Source organism: Artemia franciscana, chromosome 1, assembly GCF_032884065.1.
Source record: "Artemia franciscana chromosome 1, ASM3288406v1, whole genome shotgun sequence".
NCBI classification, from domain to species: domain Eukaryota; kingdom Metazoa; phylum Arthropoda; class Branchiopoda; order Anostraca; family Artemiidae; genus Artemia; species Artemia franciscana.
Window position 1 is genome coordinate 66955220 of NC_088863.1, and position 25700 is coordinate 66980919.

Consider the following 25700-nt stretch of genomic DNA (forward strand, 5'->3'; position numbering starts at 1 on the left):
ATTTTTTAAAGCATTTTTAAAAAGCAATGAAAACATAAATATGAAAAGTTTCTTCGACTGAAAGCAAGGAGCAGCATTAAAACTTAAAACGAACAGAAATTATGACGCATATGAAGGGTTCACCTCCTCTTAATACCCCGCTCTTTACGCTGAATTAATTTTATTAATTTCAACTATTTATTCTACGGCCTTTGTGATTCAGGGGTCATTTCTTAAGGAATTAGGACAAAATTTAAGCTTTAGTGTAAAGTACGAGGTATTAACGAGGGGGCGAACCACCTCATATACGTAATAAAAACATACGAATTTAGAAGTTTGTTACGTAAACTAATTCGTAAGTTATGTATATTTTTACTAATAAAAACGGTCATAAAATAAATAGTTTTAGTTGCATTTTTAAGTAACCAAAAAATTGGAGGATAACTAGGCCTACTCCCCCTCTCCTTTTTTTCTCTCAAAATTGTCCAATCAAAACTATGAGAAAGCCAAAAAAATTAATAAATTAATATACAACTTTCGTTTTAATTATTCATGTGCGGAGAGCCAAAATCAAAACTTGCATTAATTCAAAAACATTCAGATATTAAATAAAAAACAAAATTTTTTTCAACTGAAAGTAAGGAGCGACATTAAAACTTAAAATGAACAGAAATTACTCCGTATATGAAAGGGGCTGTTCCCTCCTCAACACCCCGCTCTTTACTTTAAAGTTTTTCACTGTTTTAAAATGTAGAGTTGAGAGAAAGAGTCAAACTTTAGCATAAAGAGCGGAGCGTTGATTAGGGAACAGCCCCTTTTATATACAGAGTGTTGAAAACATATTGGTCATTGTTGAAGGGGAATCTAAAAAGGGCAAAGTAGGGCTGGTTGGCCTTCAACAACTTTTCAACAGCCCCCTCAATATATCATTTGGTCATTATCATTGGCTGTAATACATTTTGGTAAGATCCGTTTTTTTGAAATTTGGTAATGTGACTTATTCGTAAGAAAGTGGTAAGGGCCAAAATCACTAGATGGCTATTGTTTTGAACTAGCATCTTTTAAGTCAAGTTCTTTTTCCATTTTTCTTTGTTGTCTTCCCACTATTCCCCCTCTCGGCAAGGTTTTGAATTTTTGGGCACTTCTTATTCAAATTATGTTACAAAAATCTAATTATATTTTAAGACGGTATTTGCAGGGATACCGTCATGAATACCTGTATACGTAAGGAATGAAAGAGGATGAACGATTTACGTTATTGCATTTTCTAAATTATTTTCCAATGACAATTCACCAAAAACAGTAAACAGACAAACAAATATCAAATTAAGATAGTATTCCAAAAGTAAACTTATGAGTTCATTTTTGATTTATAAAAGGCAGTGGACAGACAGAACAATGCACAATTTTTTATCTTTTTCTATAAACCTAGATTTTCATACACAAAAACTTCCGTTTACCCTGTTCACTGCTTGCCCTTTTCTTGATTTAAATAATTTAATGTTTTTAGCGTCTTATTTGTATTGATATTGATTCAACTTTTTAAGTGGATAAATATACTTTATTTTACAAGACCCTCTACTTGTAGCAAATTGTTCACTATCTTTCCCAAGTTGTACTTGGTTGAACTTGATTTTGGCAATTGCAAATAAAAGCTGAATAAGACTCCATCTGAATTCCGTTTTCCCATTTGACTTTATCAACTTTTCGATTTTTCCTTAAGTGAGTTTGTCTATCGAACAGAATCCATTTTTCTCGAAAGTAGCATCCCCTCACTGGTTCTAATGAAAGCCCTAGCCCTTCGAATTCCAGCGCAGACACTTTTTTTAAACTTCTTCAAGACGCAGGTGCATGCTAAGTCATCGGGAATGTTTTCTACGAGGCGCAGGCGTCTGTTACGTAATTAAAGTTGCTGGTTTATCTATGCAAATGTTGCCCTAAAATGCTGGTGTTTGTTACATAATAGGAAATATTTTTTTCCTTGATTGTTACATAATTAATTAAGAAACCTACGAAGGCAAGGTGGAAAATGCCCTCAGGGACCCATCAAATCCGGACTTCCTCGGTTGTTATGTAATAGAGAATGTTAGAGTCCGTTAGTCAATCAGGAAAATCCCCATTGTAAGAAAAATGATTGTGGTCCAATATTTATAGGCAAGGGTGACACAATCTTGCATAAGTTGCTAAATTTGCTTCAGTATTGAATAAGAGTTCCATGTGTCAACATCAAGGATATTATTCTCTAGTAATGGAGGCTCTTAATCTATTGGATACAGAAGGCGCTAACAATGGCGAAATGAGACCTAGAGTGCCTAATGTTACAGTGGAAACTATAAGGGGTTACCAGGTAACCCTATAATGGGACGAGATGTTTGCGCGATATGTTATATCATTAAGCAAATTTAAGTCGGAAGAACAGTTATGCTTTGCAGCAAAGGTGAATATAATGCATATACAAAGATTACAGAACGAATTAAATGCACTAGTGAAGCATATTGAAGGCAACGATCTGGATAAATCTGTAAAAAAGGAATAAGTTTGTTACTAGTGATATCTATTTTTAGTCTATAATTAGTGCTGAGAGTGTCAAGATTAAAAATGACTGGATCTGAGATGCAAACATAATGAGAGTCTAGTGAATTTGGAAAAATGATCGATTTTAGACGATGATTTCCTAGAGTTATATCTTCAAAAGAATACATTTTCTCAAAGAATACTTGACAATATAATGAGAAATGATTCTAAATCTTTGGACTCTTGTATGAAACTTTTACGTCGTGGTCCAGATTCATTTACTCAACTTATTGATATATTAAATGAAACAAAACAAAATGATATTGTGATTATGCTTTTAACCACTACCCAGAGGGTCATTGTTCAAGGCAACAAGACATTAGTAAAAAATCATGCATAAACAAGTTTTGTGAGGAGAATAAATTATTCCTCCTCCTATAAGGAATTTATTTTATAGATCGCGAGTTAGTTTCTTTTTGGAAGTGAGACAGTCGACATCGAAGTTTAAAGATGTTTTTTTAAAGATAAACGTAGACACTACATTACAGGTTTAGTGTCTAAGATATCTGACACTTCAAAAAGTTCAGTTGACCACAAGTAATCGCCATTTTTAGAAATATTAATTGTTCTATTGATTCGAACTGTACCACCAACAATAAATTTCTCTTCACAACCTTTTATTGGAATATTGTTTAAGAAAAATGTCAAGTGTGTTGCTACTATGATGAACTTCAAGAGGACTATGATTCGACAGGGATCGATGAAGAAGTTGATTACAAATCAGCGTTATTTTATATAAATCTTGAACAATATAGCAGCATTTTTCAATGTTAAATACCTCGAGATTCAAAGTCAAATTGTTCTTATCATACGTTCAGCCAATGCCGACTTTATCAAACTATGACTATGATAGAAATTACATTTCAATAAAACGTTTTTGACATGTGGATTACAAATTCATTACCCCGATCTGTTTGAATTTTTCGATGTGAATCTTGTTCAAAGATAGATTCAAGGGCCTTCATATATTCAACTTCGCCTCTATTTGACCGCAACGGAGCACCATTTGCCGCATATAGTAATTTTGGATTAGGTCAACGTTGCAAAAAGTGTGAAAGGCTAGTCAATTATCCCTTGATGAATCAACTGACTGCTTCCAATACTTTTTTCCACCATACGCCAAGTCAACTATTAACTTGGTATTTCAACGATGGCGTTACGAAAACCTAAATTGACTAGGTACTAATCGTGAGCAGATACTGGATCAAAATGTTAATTAGATCATAAACAGATCATCCCCCGAATTCTCCTTCGTCTTTCAACACGTTGAAAGAATAAAACAAAACCTAGCATTGTTAGCAGTAAACTCAAGGATGAAACAGTCAAACATGCCCTCAGCTTAGAACTGACTAACCACTTTGATGCATTAGATTGTGATTCCTTAAGCCTTGAGGATAAATGGGGATCATTCAAAACAATTATGTCGGCTACAGCTGAAAAGTTTCTAGGGAACAAAGAAGCGAAACGACAACACTGGATCTCTGACAAAGCTCTTTCCTTAGTTGGGCAAAGGAGAAATCTGATCGGCCCTGTACAAGCAATCAAAGACCTTCGTAAGCAAATAAAACGCTCGTCGCGACTTGATCGTCAAGAGATGTGGGAAGAAGCAGCCACCTCACTGGAAAAAGCAGCCCGAGCTCATGACACCTAGAAACTTTGTCAGATTCTCAAAGAAACTACAGGAAAAAACGTAGCTGTGTCAAAAGTCATCAAAGACAACCAGGGAAAAATCGTTTCCTCTCAGAACGATCGGATGTGTAGATGGAAACAGCATTTACGATCATTGCTAAATCCCTCTCATTCATTCCCCTCTGAAGATCTTCCCCTATCTGTCGAGAAAAGAGCCTATGATGTTTAATTTGGCGCTCCTACAAGAGCCAAAATCCTCAAAACAATAAAAACACTGAAGAACCATTAATCCCCTGGTGAAGATGGAGAACCAGAGAACTTCAATTATACCCCCTTTTATAAGAAACGAGACAAGACCGAATGTAGAAATTACCGAGGAGTAAGTCTTATAGATATGGCGGTAAAAATCTTCGGCCCAGGAGAAACATGCTCGCAAAAATCAAGCTGGCTTCGGACCAGTCACAGGCTGCATTTAAAATATTTTCGGTACCCGACTTATTATCCAACAGTTCCAAAGGTACAACTTACCTGTAGCTTTACTATTCCTCGATTACAACGCGGCCTTCGACTCCGTTACTCGTCACAAACTCGGAAAAATCCTAGAAATCGATGGTATGCCTGTAAAATATATTGAACTAATTCATACATATTACTCAGAGTCAACAACCCGGATAAGAATCTATTACAACGAAACTAAAGAATTCCTAGTTGAAAGTGGAGTAAAGCAAGGCTATGCTCTCTCTCTAATCCTATTTAATTACTGTATAGACTGGGTGCTACAAAATACCCTAATGCAACACAATTGTGCCCAAATTAGAAAAATTGACCGACTTGGATTACACTGATGATGTAGGACTCCTCTCTGACCCTGAACATGCTCAAAAGATGCTAGATGATATTGTCGAAAGGAAAAGTCTGATTAAACTTAAAGTAAGCGCAGAGAAAACTAAATTTATGGTCATGAATCTTCTGACCTAAATATCTATGAGCGTGAACGTAACTAAGCTAGAATGGGTTGAGTGCTTTACCTACCTAAGCTCCATACTTTACACTGATGTATTTTCATACTTAAAAATCCAGCAAAGAATACATAAGGCCCAGTTTGTTTCCGCGTCCCTTCGAAAGTCTCTTTGGAACCGCCGAGAAATTTCCATTCTGACTAAAAGTCGAATCTATACGGCTATGGTCCTAACCATCCTACTCTATGGATGCGAAACTTGGTCCTTGAAGCTTCAACACGAGAGAGCACTAGCTGCTTTCGAACATGAATGCTTACGGCAAATACTTAGAATTCACTGGCAAGATCGTATATCTAACTCCGATATTCGCCAACTCTGCTAGATTGGAAGAGATGTCACTACCACCGTTAAAAATGCCGCTTAGAATGGCTGATTCACGTCCTGCAAAGACCCCCAGAGTACCTGCCCCGTCAAATCCTTCTAGTTGAGCCCTAAGACTCTTGGAAGAGCCATCAAAGAGGGAAAAAGAAGATCTGGGGGACCCTGATCAGGTCTGACCTGGATCCCAATGGTGGCTTTAAGAAATTTGGATATAGATGGTCGGTCCAGTGGCTCCCGTTCGCAGAGCCATTAGCAGCAGATCGTAAAAATTGGTCCAAACAGGTCACAAGGGATCCTGGATGCCAGGCGGAACCAAAACACCTGACTCACGCCAGAAGTACAAGTAAGTGAGAGCAGCTTATAGATAGCAACTAAAAACATTGATTGCAAGTAAAATATACCTGTACGGAATACTATGACGTCTTTGAATCTCGTCTAGAGTCAAAAGATCTGCTTGTAAAATATGCAATGGGAAAAAGGCTATACGTTTTCGATAATTGTCACCACGAACTGTATGATTTGGATGAAGTGTGTTGGTTAATTCTGTAAATACTCTGTTACCAAATTCTTTTTAGCTCCAGCGACTCGAGCAAGTGTTGCGGGGGAATTTAAACTTTCTGCTTACCAATATTCTCGTAAAATTGTTTCAAAACTTATGCCATTTTGATAGTAAGCGCAGTGTGAAGCGTCCACTACATTTTTGCATATTAAATGCGGCGTAAAGATGCTTTCGTTCAATACCTTTAATTCATCACCCCCACTTGGCTTGCTTTCCGAAAACAATAAATCTTGTGATATATCTTCATATTCCCTTAATTGATTTAAAATATGTTTATTCTCAATAAGACTTTTTGGAAAATTTGATAACTAAAAATTTATACAAATGATTATTAATGATTCAAGTCTTTTACGATTTGCAATTAAATCTGATACCAAACAAATTAAATTTTAACTCTTCCCGTGTGATTATAACTTCATTCTTACTACCGCCAAGTGGTAAATGATCATTCTCTTTGTGGTGTTTCTTTTTTCTCGTTTTGAATTTTATTTGGTTATTTATTGCAATTTCTGTTCATCTTAAATTTCATTAATATACCTGTAATGATTTATGGTAGCATTGCGCTTGAAAATCTATTCGACTTCATTTTTGCTTATCTTTGGCTTAATATAGCTCTTCACTTTTCTTTATGAAACTTATTTTGTGGAAGTTTTTTTAAATTTAACTAGGAAAGTTTAAGTTTGACTCGTTTTTTTTATTGTAATTTCTGCTCGTTTTGAGTATCATTTATTCATTGATAATGAACTATGGTTGTTTGACGCTTGAAATATATTTGACTTGATTTCTACTCGTATTTGGTTTAATGTAGCTCTTTCCTTGTATTACAAAACTTATTTTGTGGAAATGTTTTTTGAAAGTTTCTGTTCTTTTTCGTTGACATTATCTTTCTCCTTTGTCAAGAAGAAAATATTTTAAATATTTTCGTTTTTTTTTCTATAAGAATTCAAATTTTTGCTTACTATTTGTTTTGCAACTATTGCTAATAATAGTTGTACAATAGTACTTTAGATGGATGGGTACGAGGAATAACATTCGAATAAATTAGTTGAAAAATCTGAAAAACTTTTGCGGCTCATTAAGTTCGACAAAATTCAAACCCTCATCATGTTCTTGACAAATATTAATGACTTTTAGCCCTCTGCATGCTCTGAATGTGTCAACTTAATTCCATTAACATTTCCTGAGACATAGTAGATTGGACCCTTGACAACCTTTGCTGCATATAGTTTCTTTTAATTCATTTCATCTGCTGACTAAACAAGACTTTATAATTTAAGTTAATACCCTTAGCCATTCCTGAGATATTGGAGATACGCCCTTTGTCGAAACTCAATGAAAATACTGTCTTTTGATTTGCTTCAACATCCCCAAAAATTCTGTGTCTTTTGATTAATTGTAACTTCCCACTCTAGGTGTCTTGACAGTTTCAACTTAACACCTTTAGTCGCTACTAAAATATTCCGGATTGACTTTTTTGACAAAATTGGATGCCTATAGCATCTTTTGATATAGTTGAATATCGCCAACCTCGTGCTCTGAAATCCCACCATAACAACCATAGTTTTTTTTCTCGTATATTGCAGATACCCTTTTCATATAATGCATCTGTGCCATTTTGACAACCTGGGTGCACTTCAACTTTTTTGAATAAGTACAATAGCAAATGAAATAGAAGAAGTAGTGAGAGCAGTCACAGTCGCGGCGACAACAGTGGTAGCATTAGCAGTTACAAGTAGTTGCAGTTACAAGTAATTATTGCCAAATGTAGTGAAAATCGCTGTTCCGAGTAGTCAAGGTCACAGTTCTAGGTAGTTACAGTCACATATGTAGCTGCAGACACATTTAGCTTATGTTGCCGCTGGTAGTCACAATCGGAGTTCCAAGAAGTCAAATTCACAGTAAAAAGTATTCCGGGTCAAAGGTCCGATTATTCAAAGCCATAATTAGTCGCAGTCGCAAGTGTCCGCAGTCACAAGCAGTAACAAGTAGTCGAAGTCAAAAACAGTCATAAATATAAATAGTCACAGTTGTAGTCATAAGCAGTTGCGATAGCAGCAGCAGCAGCAGCAGCAGTAGTAGTAGTCGTAGCATTAGTATTAGTAATAATGGCAGTTGAAGTCCTAGTAGTTGATTTAGCTACTGATCCCTGAAAGATCCAATTTAATACCCTCAGTGCACTTGCAAGCACAAGTCGTGCTTCAATTTAGTTCGACATCCCTATAAGCCCTTAGGTTTCAACTTAATACTCTAAGCGTTCCTGCGATATTGTTGATACGCCCTTTTGACAACCAACAAGCACATAGTGTCTTTGGATTTAATTCAGCTTCCCTCTAAACGATACCCGAAATTTCTCTCTTAATACCTTTAGCCTAATTAGCAGTACAACCTTGCCTTTTGGTCGGTTTGCTATCACCCTCATCATGCCTTGAAAGTTTCAACTTAATACTCTACGAAGTTCCTGAAACATTAATAATACACACTTTTGACGACCTGTATGCTTTGATTTAATGCCGCAACACTCCCCTCAGTATTCCCTGCAAGTCTTTATATTCTACCTTGCTTTCCCAATAAAAGATACATGTAAATCACCCTGCAAAACTTGCAAATATTTGCAGAATTCATCTAAAATTTTACTTTTCTTCCCACATAAGCAGTTTATGCCAAATTTGGAGCATTTTATTTGTATGTCTTAGTTTTTTCTTCAAAACTAGAATACTTCAAAATTGAAAATCTGACAATAATTATTTATTAAAATTTTGGATTTTTTGGAACAGATCAAAACTTTCCTCAGCCAGTTCTTCTCCCACTGTTGCTGATTTGTATACGGCTAGTGGACATATCAAACCGTCTAAAATTCGCCATTTTCGCTAGGATTGTGAATTGTTTAAGTGTTTATTTTTTAACGTTAAGATAGATCCAAAAAGTTTCTTCCGTTTCAGCACATAAGCTATTTATGTCCAAATTTTTATATTTTAGTTTTCTAAGTGTTAGATTCTCTTGCAAAGCATCGTAAACTGAAACTAAAAATCAAACTAAGTACTAGCTATTATATCTTTAAAATCAATACACTGAATACCGCATATATGGAATATCTATAATTAGCAAGCAAAAATTTGCAACATATCATACTTAATCAATCTTTTTTTTTTGGCGCAATCTTTTCAAATGAAAATGTGGGCAGATAAGCATTGTTGAGTTGTTAGAGTTATATTAGCCAAAGGAATAAAAGCCAAAGAAATCCACAAAAGAAACTAAAAGTCTTTGTCTCAATTGTACGGAAATGAGCATAAAAAGTATCCTCACCTATCAGAGTTAGAGAATGGTATAGGTGGTAACCAAATTGCAGAATCGGTACATCATCTGAGGCAGGAAGTATGGCAACACTGGTGAAATTACATTGAGGCGGTCTCTGCTCAATGCGGCTTTGATTAATAAAGGAAGTTTGAGCACCTATAATACAAACTTAGTTATTTGAGTGAAAGTTAATTTCACTAGTCAAAGCTCAATAGTTAAGCCAATTAATTATCTGGAATAAAGGGGGCAAATATTTTTCGGTCCTGTAAAATAACATTCAGAGTCTTGTTTGTCGAATGATCACTTAAGGCTTAAAATTGTTTATAGACAACCGATCGTTATTCGGCTATGTGAAACTTTTCTGGATGATTGTAATGAGATGCTACAAAATATATCCAGACATATGATAGACCAACAAAATCGACGGAGTATGGCAAGACGTGATCTCCCTTTCTGTATATCTAATAACCTACGTATATTATCAGAAGTAATTTATCAAGGAATCAGGAAGGGATCTTCGAATCCGTATTTATTCGGATAGAATGTCAAGGTACGACCATCTTATTGCTAATGTGTACCAATCTCTAGTTGAGTCATCTTTGTATTTCAATAGATGCTTGAAGAGCTTTTGAATACAATACCAAGTCGTTTATGTGAGTTAAATTTTAACTTATTTAATCTGGCATCTTCACTGACGATAGATTCACTATCGGTTCTGCAATCAGCTAGAATCTTATCAACAGGTCATATTCATAAACATGCAACTATGAATACGACATCCTTGATGGAAGACATTTTAGTCTTCCTGAATTTGGTGCATGATTTTGTACTAGTGAGTGATCGGTCGAACATTTTCATGTTTTTTTCGTTTATTCAATACCAAGAAGTTGACGAGTCAGAGGAACCCTAGTTTGAGTTCGGCTGCCTTTAAACATGGTAAAAATGAGGCAACAGTTCTTAGATCACCAGTTAACAGAGACGACATGAAACACAAATTTGACAGAGTTATGGATTTTTGCTCACAGTTAGATTCCTTTTATTAATTTGTAAAAAACTTCTATTGTCAATGTTTATAATACATCCACTGGTAGTCTTAAATCTAAAAAATTATTTTCCTTGATTCCAAGGATGTCCCAAGGCCTTCTCAGAAGTTGGAGAGGAAAAATAACGTGTAGTATATAACCAGTCAACAATGTCATCGTTAAGTGAAGCTGCTGCTCGCCTTATAGGTTTTAAAAACTACGCGAATGCTAATAGTTATTTGATTCGGAAGATAAAACGTTTTAATTATTATTAGGGATTTTTGATTGAAGGAAAAAAACTTTACAAATGATTAATTCTTTCTCAAGCCTTTGTCTCCACCTTTTTGTGTCCCTCCAAGTTTGATGGTTGATGGCTCGGTTGTACAGGGTGACCTTCATGTTCAATAGCTTTTACCCCTTGTGTTACAAAATTTGGAAAAACTACTGCTTCCTCGTTAAGCTTCTTTTTAAGCCTGATTTTTAAATCATACCTTTGTCCAACTTGCTTGAATTCTTTGGCCCTGGAACTTGTTTTTGAGGTTGAAATAAGTAGACTTGTAAATAGATTAAACGATTTAGTGTCTTCTGATCCTGATTGTATATCCACCAAGGACCTCACTCCTATATCCGCTAAACAATATGAAAAATTTCTTGCGGACTGGCTAAAGGAGAAAATCATACCTTTTACTAACCTGAGACAATGCGGGAACATCCATTCCAGTCCCCTCCCTGTCCACAATGGAGTATCCCAAGGTACTCTCCTAGGTCCCCTCTTTTTTTCTATTATGATAAATAACCTCGCTAAGGAATTTCCCGACAGATGGAAATTTGTGGATGACCTAATGGTTGTTAGTCCCCCCATCCAATTCTTAACGGACCTATACTTCCTTTGTCCGCCCGTATGGTGAATATGCATGTCTAGTCTGGCATCCTGGCATCTCCCATGATGAATTAGAAAAAATTGAATCCATTCAAAAGAGAACCCTGAGAATAATTTTTAAAGAAGCTAAGGTACCATACTCACTCCTTCTAAAAAAGACCAAGCTGGAAACTCTTGAGTAAAGAAAAGGAACGTTGTGCCTCCGTTTTGCAAAAACTACAATAATAAACCTTCGTAAGGAAAACATTATCCTCAAAAGACACTCCCCATCCAGACACCACCCACCACGTACTGTTTCTGAACCCATTCCTATCTTGTCACCCATCCGTCACTTAACCTCCAGGTATGAAAAAACCTTTGTCCCTTCATTACCGATAAAATAAACCGCTAGATTCCTTTTTTTTCTTCGATACCGATGATTCCCAAGTTTTATGTTTGTGTGATTCTTTTGTTCCCTCCCCATTGTCTATATGTTCTCTTTTCAACCTTTTCAACACTAATTTTATCTCACTATTTGTTTAATTTTTACCTTTCTGACATTCAGCTATCTTATCTAAGTAATGGAATTGACTCTTCCTTCAATCATTTCTTTCTTGACCAGACTTGTAAATCTACCTTTCAGAGATGGAATTTTTCCGAGTTAACTCAAAAGAATTCAAATGATCGTTTTATAATAAGGTGGACTCTGAACTGATCAAGTCAATTATGGGCTGATATCTTTATTGTCAATATTTAGTAAAAATTTTCAAAAGACTATGCTTCCCTGCTTATTTTTCTAATTGAAGTAAAATATTTCTAGTTTCGATTCCAAGCAAAGCACTCAACTGAGTACGCTTGAGCTACCATCTTTAGGTAATTTCAGTCAATCGTTTTTTCATTAGCCTTCTGAGGTTATGTTTAAAGTTTCACAAAGCTTTTTTCTAAGGTCAGTTATGTTCTTAAATTAAATTAATGATCATATTTTTAAGAATTGAACAAAAAGACCAAGTTTTCTAAGCTGAAAATAAGGAGCAACTTAAAAAAAAAAAACGAGCAGAAATTATCCCGTATATAAGGCGGGTTCCCCGTCCTCAACAGCCCGCTCTTAGTGCTGAAGTTGTTTTTTTTAACTTTTATAACCCCTACTTATTGTGAATAAACACACCTCTTATTCTAGGAGTCGTTCTTAAATAATTCAGACAAAAAATCAAGGCCTAGCGGGAAAAACACCCCTCGTACGCGGAATAAGTTATATTCACTTTAAGTGAAATGTTAGTCCTTACTTTCAGTTGAAAAAAAAAACGAGTTTTTTTATTTAATGTCAGATTATTTTTCAAATAATCCTGGATATTTGGCTCCTTTCCATGGAAAATTGTTCTCATCTCCCAAGTAAAGTTCCTCCCAGGTAAAATACCCCTCCCCCCACCAGTTTCCCGGACAATTTAACCCTTGCCGAAAATTTCTCTTGGATGACTCAGCCTGTAATATTCTCCTTTTCACACTTTATTTTGAAAAAGACTTTAATTTCTAATGGTTTTTAAACTATACCAGAAATCCCCTCTCGGTGGACAATTTTTGCCACAAATCCCTCAATCACAGTGGAACTATGCTCCGACGGAACAATTCCCCCATGGAGAATTCCTCCCGTGGGATTCTTCCATGGAGAATTTCTCCAGCGGACTTCCTTATAGGAGATTTCCTCCCAGAGAATTCCCCCATAGACAATTTCTCCTGCGGGAAACTGACCTCTCCCCTTACGGCAGGAGAGGGGCTAGTTGAGCTCCAATCTTTTCTATCACTTAAAAGGACGCTAGAGCTTAGGATTTTTGATCAAATGTGCTCACTCCCGATCTTCTAGTATCCCTGGTTTGATATGATCACCTCCGGAATAAGATAAAAAAAAAAAAAAAGTAAACACGCATCTTCTGGCGGAAAATGCAAAATCCCACATTTTTGTTTAGAGGAGCTTGAAACTTCTACACTAACAGTATGATTCTCTGACATACCGAACCTGATGGTGCAATTTTGATCAAGAACGCGAGACTTTTTGGGGAAGTCCTCCCTTTTTTGAGTAAATTATAGTAAATTTTCTCAGGCTCGTAGCTTTTGAAGTTTAATGCTAAACTTTATTAATTTCACATATTTGGAATCTCTATAAATTAGATTCTTTTGATATATCTATTCTTATGAAAACTCTTTTCTTTCTAGTAGTGGTTACTATTGAGGCACTCCACTCCTTACTTACAATTCAATAGCACGAACTATTCAATATGTACCAGAAACAAACAATTTGTTGTCGTCTATGTTCATCCAAATCTATCCACACCCCTAAATGCGGATCTCTGCCAAGTGATTACAACATTCCAGTGCATCTGCTGACGACACTACTCATGGGAGTGCTGTGAGAACGAAGCCTGAGACACGTGTTAGGTTGACTGACTGTTTCGTTTGTGGGAAAGATTCTGTAGTTCGATGGTAATTGACTAGTATTAAATATTGCTAAATCGAGATTCCTTATTTCCTCACTAATTTCTCAGGGTTGTCCCCAACTTCCAAGAATTCACCTTTCAAACGTTTGTCTTATTAGATCTAGTGATCGTTAGGTTCAGTTCCTGGGTATTCTTTTTTACGAAAACTTATCCTTCAGACATCATATTAGTCAGATTAAAGATAAACAAAAGAAATCTTGGACTTTTTATAAAAGCTCTATGAATTTTTTTAGGGGGTCAATTCAAAAGATTTTGATTCACAATCTAAATCTGTCTTACGTCTCTTTTTGCCCAATAATACGGATATTAACATTTTCTTCCATTATTATACCAGTTTCCAGGATATACGATACAACGAAGAAACTTGTTCTCAAAATAAGCCTTCCTATGTAATATTTCATATGTGCCTTTCGTTTTTCTTTAAGTACACGGCAATTTTCCTGCAGCCCTTAAAACTAGGATGTCTCTTGTTTCCAACCATTCTACATACAACATTCGTAACTCTGATAGCATTCGGATGCCATTCAGTAAAGTCAGATCAGATATTAAGCCCTAACTTCTTATCAGTATCTCTAGAATATTTTGCCACAGTTGGCAAATAAATGTTATTCATTTGGTACCTTAAAAAAAAACCATATATATTCATATATTTGATGACTGAATAATTCTTTTCTTTCCTTATTTTTCTTTTCTTTCTTTAACGCCCATGTATGGTTCATGTCTATAGTCCAAGCTAAATTATGTGCTATTTTGTTTACTCGGCTAGGCACATCGCTTCTGCTTGCTCTTCAACGAGTAGTGAGAGGCGATAATTCCCCCTTTTTGAATGAAGCTACAAAAAACCAAACCAGACTGAGCAAACATTCACACGCCCTAATACCAAGAAGTCTTTCATTGTCGTTAGTGGTCACAGGTAAATTAGGAACTAGCTTCATCAGTTTTAGCACAGCAGAATAGGCAACTGGGAGGTCGGATAAGATTTTGATAGCTCGAAGAAAATCCATTTCTGAAATATCACATTTTGACAGATGCAGCTTTGCATGAGAAAGCTAGAATTCTAAAGCATGGTCATCAAGATCGAGAATCCCTTGATAATGACACATAACCCTTTCCACTCTTTAAAAAATTCGGGAATATCGAGAATTGAAGGGTCAAAAGCAGATAAAGAGACGAGAACAGGCATATTTTGCATGGGATGTCTGTCCATCTATCTCGCGAAAAGTTCTATCACCCCAAGTATAGAAATTTACCGGGGTCTGATAGAGCTTATGTTACATTTACAGGTTATTTAAAAGAAAGTCTTTGAGAAGTGTGGAAACAGCTTGAATTCTATTGCTATATATATATCTATCTATCTATATATATAAAAATAAGTTGTCTGTGTGTCTGTCTGTGGATCAGGTGACGTCATGTTTCTGTGTTGACTGACGTCATGAAATTAGTTGTCGTCATTTTTGCTTTGACGGTGACGTCATTAACGGTATTTGAACGCAAAACCGTGCAGTTAGATGACAATCCACCTGGACAGCGAGAGTCAAAACATATCAAAACTGAAAATGATAGCGATGATGATTGGGTTTGGGATTTTGACTTGGATAAGGTCATCAATGCCTACCAGATTTAAGTTAAAAAAACAAAGGTTCGTCGATATGTACTTCATAGTGACGCTGAAAAATAAAGAAGAAAAAGAAAACTGAAAAAAGAAAAAAGGTAAAAAACTAAAAAAAAACTAAAAAGAAAAAACACTCAAAGAGAAATTACAGACCGGGACACAAATGACGACCGAGACAGAGGGAATATAAGTGACGACCGGGAACCTCAAAGAGAAATTACAGACTGGGACACCCGGACACAAATCACGACCGGGACACAGGGAATATAAATGACGACCGGGACACAGGGACACAACTACAACGGGGACGCCGGAGGCACAGGCGGGATATATAAATGACGACCGGGACACAGGGATTGTTCGAATAGAAATTACAGACCGGGACACCGGGACACAAATGACGACCGGGACACCGGGACACAGGGAATATAAATGACGACCGGGACACTCAAAGAGAAATTACAAACTGGGACACCGGGACACAAATGACGACCGGGACACAGGGAATATAAATGACGACCGGGACACAGGGACACATCATTAGAATAATGAGGTATAGATCTGAATACGGATTGTTTTTCCCATGGACAATTATATGTTGCATGTTCAAGAGTCAGTAAACCTGACAATCTATTTATATGCACAGACAATGGGACAGCGAAGAATGTTGTATATTCGCATGTTTTACGTAGTTAAAAACATATATTTATATCTATCTCTATTCACAGGTGGGACACAGGGACACAACTACAATGGCGCGTAACTAATATGGCACGTAACGACTTACGCGCGCGGGGGGGGCTTGGGGGGGCGCGAAGCGCCCCACCAACTAGGTGTTGGGGTGGCGCGAAGCGCCACCCCAACAGCTAGTATATATATAAAAATAAGTTGTCTGTGTGTCTGTCGAGTGACGTCACTGTCCGCATATGACGTCTGAATTATTTCATCACATACCAATTCAAAAACGAATGTATTCAAGCCGAAGTAGCTCAGTTATATAACTACCTGTGGGCGCAGTGGGTTTGACCTTAGCGTGGTAATACGGGACCCAGAGATCGAACCAAGCTGCAGGAATGCACTACAGGGCCGACGCAGGGACCTTAGTAGTCAAGAAGCGTCGTTAATCCGATACAAATACAAATACAGTAGCTCAGTTGGTAAAGCGTTATGTTCCAGGTTTTAGGTCCGAGAGGTTCCAGGTTCGAACCTTGGCTTTAGCATTAATACAAAAGAAGAAGAAAAAACTAAAAAAGATAAAAACTACAAAAAAAAGAAAAAAGAAAATACTACGCTAAAAAACTAAAAAAAACTAAAAAAAGGGTAAAAAACTAAAAACTAAAAAAGTAAAAAAAACTTAAAAAAGGTAAAAACTACAAAAAAACTAAAAAGAAAAAAAAACTAAAAACTAATAAACAAAACCAAAAAAACTAAAAAAAACTAAAAACTGAAAAAGAAAAAAAAACTAAAAAAAAGGAAAAAACTGACAAATAAAGGAGAAAAAGAAAAAAAAATAAAAGAAGAAAAAAACTAAAAAAGGTAAATGTATTCAAGCCGAAGTAGCTGAGTTGGTAAAAGCGTATGTTCCGGGTTCTAGGTCCGAGAGGTTCCACGTTCGAACCTTGGCTTTAGCATTACAAAAGAAGAAAAAAAACTAAAAAAGAAAAAAAAATAAAAAAACTAAAAAACAGGTAAAAACAGCAAAAAAACTAAAAAAAACAACAACTAAAAACTAAAAAAAAAAACAACTAAAAACTGAAAAAGAAAAAAAACTAAAAAAAGGAAAAAAACTGAAAAATAAAGGAGAAAAAGAAAACTAAAAAAAAAAAAAAAATAAAAAAGGTAAAAACTACAAAAAAAACTAAAAAAAACAGAAAAAAAAACTAAAAAGCTAAAAAATAGGTAAAAACCAAAAAAAAACTAAAAGAAAAAAAGGAAAAAAACAAAAAATTTATTTCATCATATTCCAATTCAAAAACAAATGTATATACAGACCGGGACACAGGGAATATAAATGAAGACCGGGACACTCAAAGAGAAATTACAGACTGGGACACCGGGACACAAATGACGACTGGGACGTGTGTGTCGACTGACGTCATGTTTGTGTGTCGACTGACGTCATGTTTGTCGACTATAAATGACGACTGGGACACAGGGACACAACTACAACGGGGACACCGGGGGGCACATGGGGATATATAAATGACGATAGGGACACAGGGAATGTTTGATTAGCAATCACCATCAACAAAGCTCAAGGGCAATCATTAGAATAATGAGGTATAGATCTGAATACCGATTGTTTTTCCCATGGACAATTATATGTTGCATGTTCAAGAGTCGGTAAATCTGACAATCTATTTATATGTACAGACAATGGGACAGCGAAGAATGTTGTATATTCGCAAGTTTTACGTATTTAAAAACATATATATATATATATATATATCTATCTATATTCACAGGTGGGACACAGGGACACAACTACAATGGCGCGTAACTAATATGGCGCGTAACGACTTACGCGCGGGGGGGGGCTTGGGGGGGTAAAGCGCTCCCACCAACTAGGTGTTGGGGTGGCGCGAAGCGCCACAACAACAGCTAGTCTATATATATAAAAATAAGTTGTCTGTGTGTCGAGTGACGTCATGCCATCAGGTCGTCATTATGACGATGACGTCATTAAAGGTATTTAAGACATTCGTTCACGGAAAAATGTTTAATATTAAAATGACTGAAGAACCTACAATGTCAACAGCCAAGGAAGCTGCTCAAAGAGTCTATGCTAAAAAACTTGCTGCTGATAGAGAAAGTCAGACAAGAGAGCGTACCGAGGAATCACAAGAGCAACGCGAAACCAGACTTGCTGCTAAAAGAGAAAGTGAAAAAAGAAGGCGTGCCGAGGAATCACAAGAACAGCAAGAAAACAGGCTTGCGGCTGATAGAGAAAGTAAGAACAGATAGCGTGCCGAGGAATCAGAAGTACAGCAAGAAAACAGGCTTGCGGCTGATAGAGAAAGTAAGAAAAGAAAGCGTGCAAAGGAATCACAAGAGCAACCTGAAAATTATCGCCTGGCATTCAGGTACAGCCCAGTCGATGATTATAGCTTGAGTAGATGTGTTCAAATCGGGACTATGTCTAAAATTTGTCCCAATTGCAAGGTCTTGAAATTCAATGGTGAAACAATGGGAATGTGTTGCGCCTCAGGAAAAGTTAAACTTCCTCTATTGGCTGCACCACCAGAGCCATTGAAGACTTTGCTTACTGGAACTACGCCAGAATCTAAACGTTTTTTATCACAGATCAGAAAATATAACTCATGTTTCCAAATGACGTCGTTTGGTGCCCAAATCGGAAATCCAGATCAATTTATGCCTACTTTCAAAGTAAAAGGGCAAATTTAACATAGAGCTTCTACCATTCTCAGGCGAGAACCATAAATTTTTACAATTATACTTCATCAGTGATAGAAATTCTGAATTGAATGCACGTTGTGGAATTTCTCCCAACGTTGAAAGGACAATCGTTTCCCAATTGCAACATCTTTTCCACGAAAATAATAATTTAGTACGTCTGTTCAAAACAGCCATCGATTTGATGCCTACTGATACGCATAAAATTGTTATTTCCGCTGACAAAACGCCTCCTGGCCAACATGTGCGTAGATACAATGCTCCAACTATCGACGAAGTGGCAATCGTTATGGTCGGTGACCAGTTTTTACCTCGAGATATTATTCTTCATAAGCGAAACGCTCAGTTGGGAAGAATTGCTGAAACTCATCGATGCTACGATGCCCTACAATATCCTATCATTTTTTGGGATGGAGCCGACGGCTATCACTTTAATATTAAATTTATGAATCCAGCCACTAACAAAGAAATGAATAAGAAATGCAGTGCAATGCATTATTATTCCTATAGACTAGTGATTCGGCAGGATGAAGACAATTATATTTTAAAATGCCATCAATTGTTTCACCAATACGTCGTTGATATGTATGAAAAATTGAATCAGAACGTTTGCTATATATCCGTCTGAATCAGACCAAGCTCTGCTCTGAAAAATATATTCATTTGCGACATGAAGTTGTAAATGACGGTAATACCACAAACGTTGGAAGATTAACGATTTTACCTTCGCCATATGCTGGCAGTCCCCGTCATATGCATGAATCTGCTCAAGATGCTATTGCGTATGTTCGTCTCTATGGTTGTCCAGATTTATTTATTACATTTACATGTAATCAATCTTGGGACGAGATACAGCAGCTTTTACTTCAAGGACAATCGACGGTTCATAGACATGACATTACGGCCCGTGTCTTCCGGCAAAAGTTGAAATCACTGATAAACTACATAGTAAAACTTGAAGTGTTTGGGTCAGTGCGATGCTGGATGTACTCAGTGGAATGGCAAAAACGAGGTTTGCCACACGCACATATACTAATCTGGCTACATTATAAAATTACTTGTAACGAAATTGATGATGTGATTTCCACTGAAATACCTGATGAAAATGTCGATAAGGGGTTATATGATATTGTTGTAAAAAATATGATAATATGGACCTTGCGGTGCACTGAACGAAAATTCACCATGCATGGCCAAAGAAAGGTGCACAAAGCAATATCCTCGACTTTTAGTATCCAACACAATTACTGGCAATGATGGTTACCCACAATATAGAAGAAGATCTACTGAAGATGGCGGTAAAACAGCAATAATAAAGAAGCGTAACGGTACCACCATCGAAGTAGATAACCAGTGGGTTGTTCCATATTCCCCATTATTATCAAAAACATTTAATGCACACATAACCGTTGAATACTGTAACTCCGTAAAGGCAATCAAATACATATGTAAATACGTCAACAAAGGCAGTGACATGGCAATTTTTGGCTTGCAGTCCGAAATCAAAGATATCGACGAAATCGTACAATATCAGGCTGGAAGATACATAAGTGCATACACATGTGTATGCATGTTTGTTTGTTTGTAAAAAGAGCGTTTGCATATGACGTCATTATAAGTAAATAAGGCTTAGTATATGCACAGACAATGGGAAAGCCAAGAATGTTGGTGGGGGCGCCTAGTTGTTGGGGGCGCTTCGCCCCCCCCCCCCCGCGCGTAAGTCGGTACGCGCCATATTAGTTACGCGCCATTGTAGTTTTGTCCCTGTGTATCACCTATGAATATAGATAGATTTATATATGTGTTTTGAACTACGTAAAACTTGCGAATATACAACATTCTTGGTTTTCCCATTGTCTGTGCCTATACAAAGCCTTATGTACTAATAATTACGTCATATGCAAACGCTCTTTTTGCAAACAAACAAACATGCATACACACAACTCGTTTTTATATAGATAGATAGATAGATAGATACAATACAAATTAACTGCGTAAAACTTGCGAATATACAACATTCTTCGCTGTCCAATTGTCGCTGCATATAAATAGATTGTCAGGTTTACCGACCCTCGAACATGCAACGTACAATTGTCCATGGGAAAAACAATCAGTATTAAGATCTATACCACATTTTTTTAATGATTGACCTTGAGCTTTGTTGATGATGATTGCAAATGCTAATCGAATTGGGAATTGCAATCTTTTTAATTGAAAAGCCAGATCCGTTGGAATCATGGGAATGCGAGGAATAAGAACAGCCTCACCCTCAAAAGGCCCTGTCAAGATTGTGGCCTCTATTACGTTTTCCATTGTTTTTTTTTACGGCAAGTCGCGTGCCATTGCAAAGCTTTGGTGGGTTGATATTTCTTAACAGTATCATTGGTACGCCTATTTTTAGTTGTAACACGTGTGGTGGAAACCCTGAAAGATCCACGGAATTTAAAAATTCAGATGGATAATTAACCTCCACATTTGGTTCCAAAACTGTGTCCACTGACTAGTAAAGGACTGCCTGGTCTCGAATCTTGGTCAAAACAATATTGTTGATTTCGTGGACGTCTATATTTTTGGGTGCAAGAATCGCTCTTTCACTTAGCCATTTATTATTTTTATAATTGTTTAGAATATTCGGAAATACTTTTTCAATCCATTCATTTTTGGACGTCACTAAATTACAGAATTCAGCAGGTAGTTGTATACGTCCTGAAATTGAGTCTACTGGGAGGTTTCTGTTTCCAATTGCCAGCAATTGATCTGAAAATGTTTGACCAGAAACATCGTTTTTCAATCGGACACGCATATTTGTAGTTAATTTTAATGTTTTTACGTGTGCCAATAAATTAGAATTTTTCAGGCAAGCATTCATTTCGTCTGCAGGGGTTGATCTAGGTATTATAGGTAATGTTTGCCTGAAATCTCCCGCAAGCAATATTAATGTGCTGCCAAAGGGTTTGGAAGTTCCTTGCAAATCTTTCAAACATTGATCCAGAGCCTCGACCAATTTTTTGTGTGCCATTGTGCACTCGTCCCAAATAATAAGTTTGCATTGCTGCAATACTTTACCCATCCCAGATGATTTGGAAATATTGCACGTGGGAGTTTCTGTAGAATGCAAATTCAGAGGCAATTTCAAAGCGGAATGAGCAGTTCTTCCACCTGGCAGCAATGTTGCGGCTATTCCGGACGACGCAATTGCCAACGCTATATCATTTTTTGATCGAATTGATGCCAGAATCAGTTTTATCACAAACGTTTTACCAGTACCTCCTGGCGCATCCAAAAAGAAAATTTCTCCAACGTTGTTATCGACACAATGCATTATCGTATCATAAATGTCTTTTTGTTCAGACGTTAACTTGGAAATGTTATTTTGTACATACGACAATAGATCACTCGTACTGTAACTTTGTTCACGATCCAATTCTGCACATGTCAAAACAGCAGCGGTACGATTAGGTGAAGGCATTCCCAAATCCTGAAGAGGTTTGTTTGCCATACTTACGCACAAATCTTCTATAATAACTAAAGTGTAGTTATAAATTTCTGATGTAAAATCAAAAGTCATATCTGACGTCTCTAACCGTTTTCGATGGAGTATATCTTCGGACATTTTTGATTTATATTTTTCCCATAACTCTGTAGGAGCTGATGGAGAGCAAGCTGTTAGTATGATGCCAAACAATGCACGAATTTGACTTGGAGTTGACGTTTCGCACGCGTCATTGATGCAGTTATCCCAGTGTTGGTCATTCTCCAACAAATTCAGAGCTTGGCATGCACTACGGTAAGTGTCATGTATAGTACCGTTTACAGTTCTCAAATACTCAAAGGACGTCGGACCGGGTACATTCACCAAAAGCAGGCGTAGAAAGAAGCATTCATGTTGATTGGGGTGAACGGTGTGGAGTCTTCCTATCGTGGTATCTTTGAAGATGGTAGGTTGGCCGTCGACTGACTTACCATGTTTTCGACGTTCAAATACTTTATTTTTAGTATTCCACGTGCAATACGAAGGCACTTCAGTATACAGCAGTTTTTAGCAAAAGAATCATTTTTGCATAGCGAACAGAAAGCAGTTAGCTTTGTATCCGGTGGATTCAGGGCTCTTTGTTGCACGTTGGATTCCGAAAAATAAACCCGTTGACCATTCTGTAAATGTACTGCTAAGTGAACAACAGCTGGGTTACGTTCATGTATCTGAAATGAAAGAATTCGCCAAACAGCTTCATTACTGCTTATGTATCTTCCAGCCTGATATTGTACGATTTCGTCGATATCTTTGATTTCGGACTGCAAGCCAAAAACTGACAGGTAACTGCCTTTGTTGACGTATTTACATATGTATTTGATTGCCTTTACGGAGTTACAGTATTCAACGTTTATGTGTGCATTAAATATTTTTGATAATAATGGGGAATATGGAACAACCCACTGGTTATCTACTTCGATGGTGGTACCGTTACGCTTCTTTATTATTGCTGTTTTACCGCCATCTTCAGTAGATCTTCTTGTATATTGTGGGTAACCATCATTGCCAGAAATCGTGTTGGATACTAAAAGTCGAGGATATTGCTTCGGGCAGCTTCCTTTGGCCATGCATGGTGAATTTTCGTTCAGTGCACCGCAAGGTCCATATATCATATTTTTTACAACAATATCATATAACCCCTTATCGACATTTTCATTTCTTGTATCTACGCACATGTTGGCCAAGAGGCGTTTTGTCAGCAGATATAACAATTTTAATCGTATCAGTAAGCATCAAATCGATGGCTGTTTTGAACAGACGCACTAAATTATTATTTTCGTGGAAAAGATGTTGCAATTGGGAAACGATTGTCCTTTCAACGTTGGGAGAAATTTCGCAACGTGTATTCAATTCAGAATTTCTATAACTGATGAAGTAAAATTGTAAAACTTTATGATTCTCGCCTGAGAATGGTAGAAGGGACCCTGCTGCATGATAAATTTGCCCTTTTACTTTGAAAGTAGGCATAAATTGATCTTGATTTTCGATTTGGGCACCAAACGACGTCATTTGGAAACATGAGTTATATTTTCTGATGTTTGATAAAAAAAAAAAACGCTTAGATTCTGACGTAGTTCCAGTAAGCAAAGTCTTCAATGGCTCTGGGGGTGCAGCCAGTAGAGGAAGTTTAACTTTCCCTGAGGCGCAACACATTCCCATTGTTTCAACATTAAATTTCAAGGCCTTGCAATAGGGACAAATTTTAGACACAGTCCCGATTTGAACACATGTACTAAAATCATCGACTGGGCTGTACCTGAATGCCATGCGATAATTTTCAGGTTGCTCTTGTGATTACTCGGCCCGCTTTCTTTTCTTACTTTCTCTATCAGCCGCAAGCCTGTTTTCACGGTGCTCTTGTGATTCCTCGACACGCCTTCTTTTTTCACTTTCTCTTTTAGCAGCAAGTCTGGTTTCGCGTTGCTCTGGTAGTTCCTCGACACCCCTTCGTTGACGTAAATTGCACATTCCTAATCTAGCATTATCTCTTGAAGCCGCAAGCCTGTTTTCACGTTGCTCTTGTGATTTCTCGACACGCCTTCTTTTTTTACTTTCTCTTTCAGCAGCAAGTCTGGTTTCGCGTTGCTCTGGTAGTTCCTCGACACGCCTTTGTTGACGTCAATTGCACATTCCTAATCTGGCCCTTTCTCTTTGAACCGCAAGCCTGGTTTTGCTTTTTGGTAACATTCTATAACATTGACAGTTGGAGAAATCTCCACGTGCCAAGCTTGCTAAAGCTCAGCAATTTATAATAAACCTCAAAATTTTAAGTATCTTTTTTAAGGTTTTCAAATTACATTAATCTATTGTCAAAATATTTCGAAATATTTATGCGATTCCCAGTTTTTACATTTAAACCCTCAACACAAAAATACATACAACTTATTTTTATATATATAGAAGATATAATCTGGCGTAACAGACAAAGTGTAACAGACATAACCCACAGACAACTTATTTTTATATAGATAGAAGATAGATAGATAGATAGAAGATATTTACATTTTCTCTATCACTCTATATTAATCATACATTCGATAATACAATCCGTATAATTAGCTACCGTAGCCCCAGGTTACCCCAGTTTGGGGTAACCTGCTCGGTAGCCACATGCAGATTTGGTATCAGAGTTTTCAAATTCAGATTTTCACATTTTGGTGCATTCACATTTTCATATTTGGTGTATTTCACATTTTGGTTTATTTCACATTTCGGTAGCCACATTTCCAAAAAGCTTATCTCAGGAATAATGTCTTTCCTCTGCTGTGATTGGTTCTTTGTCACAGCAAACAACAAATTTTAGCCTTTAATTGTGGCATTTCTTCTTCAGTTTTTCCTAGTTCATCTAGCAGCTCCTTATTTTCTAAAATAAGAAGTTTTGCAGAACAATTTTTCAGACTATACAATTTAGCTCCTGTTTTGTATTTCGGGTAGACCCCCCGCGCGCGTAAGTCGTTACGCGCCATTGTAGTTGTGTCCCTGTGTCCCACCTGTGAATAGAGATACATATATCTATATATATAAAAATAAGTTGTCTGTCTGTCTGTGGGTCTGTGGATCTGTGGATCAGGTGACGTCATGTTTCGGCTGACGTCATGAAATTAGTTGCCGTCATTTTTGTTATGACGATGCTTAGTATATTGTAAAACACATTAATTAATTTGGTTAATAATATACCATTTAAAACACCAAAATGAACATGCTGGAGTAGTCACTCGGTGAGAGAGGGTGTCAGAACGGAGAATGAAGGTCCCAGGTTCAAATCCTGGTTAGGCTAAAAAAGGTAAAAAACTAAAAACTAAAAAAAAAAACTGAAAAAACTAAAAAAAGGCAAAAACTACAAAAAAAACTAAAAACTAATAAAAAAATAAAAAAGCCGAAAAACTAAAAAAACTAA

At 36.7% G+C, this 25700-nt stretch overlaps 1 protein-coding gene and 1 long non-coding RNA gene across 5 annotated transcripts in view; one reads left to right on the top strand and one right to left on the bottom strand.

Annotated features, from left to right (window-relative positions):
* The window catches only part of LOC136033137 (neuropathy target esterase sws-like), a 201282-nt gene that overhangs the window by 66761 nt on the left and 108821 nt on the right, over window positions 1–25700 (bottom strand). For all 4 annotated transcript variants that reach the window (XM_065713787.1, XM_065713796.1, XM_065713805.1 and 1 more), the window contains exon 15: window positions 9385–9531. In XM_065713787.1, coding sequence (XP_065569859.1) covers window positions 9385–9531 — 147 coding nt within the window. The remainder of the gene's footprint in view (window positions 1–9384; window positions 9532–25700) is intronic.
* LOC136033165 (uncharacterized) overlaps window positions 1–25700 on the top strand; it is a 73144-nt gene that overhangs the window by 24453 nt on the left and 22991 nt on the right. The window lies entirely within an intron of this gene.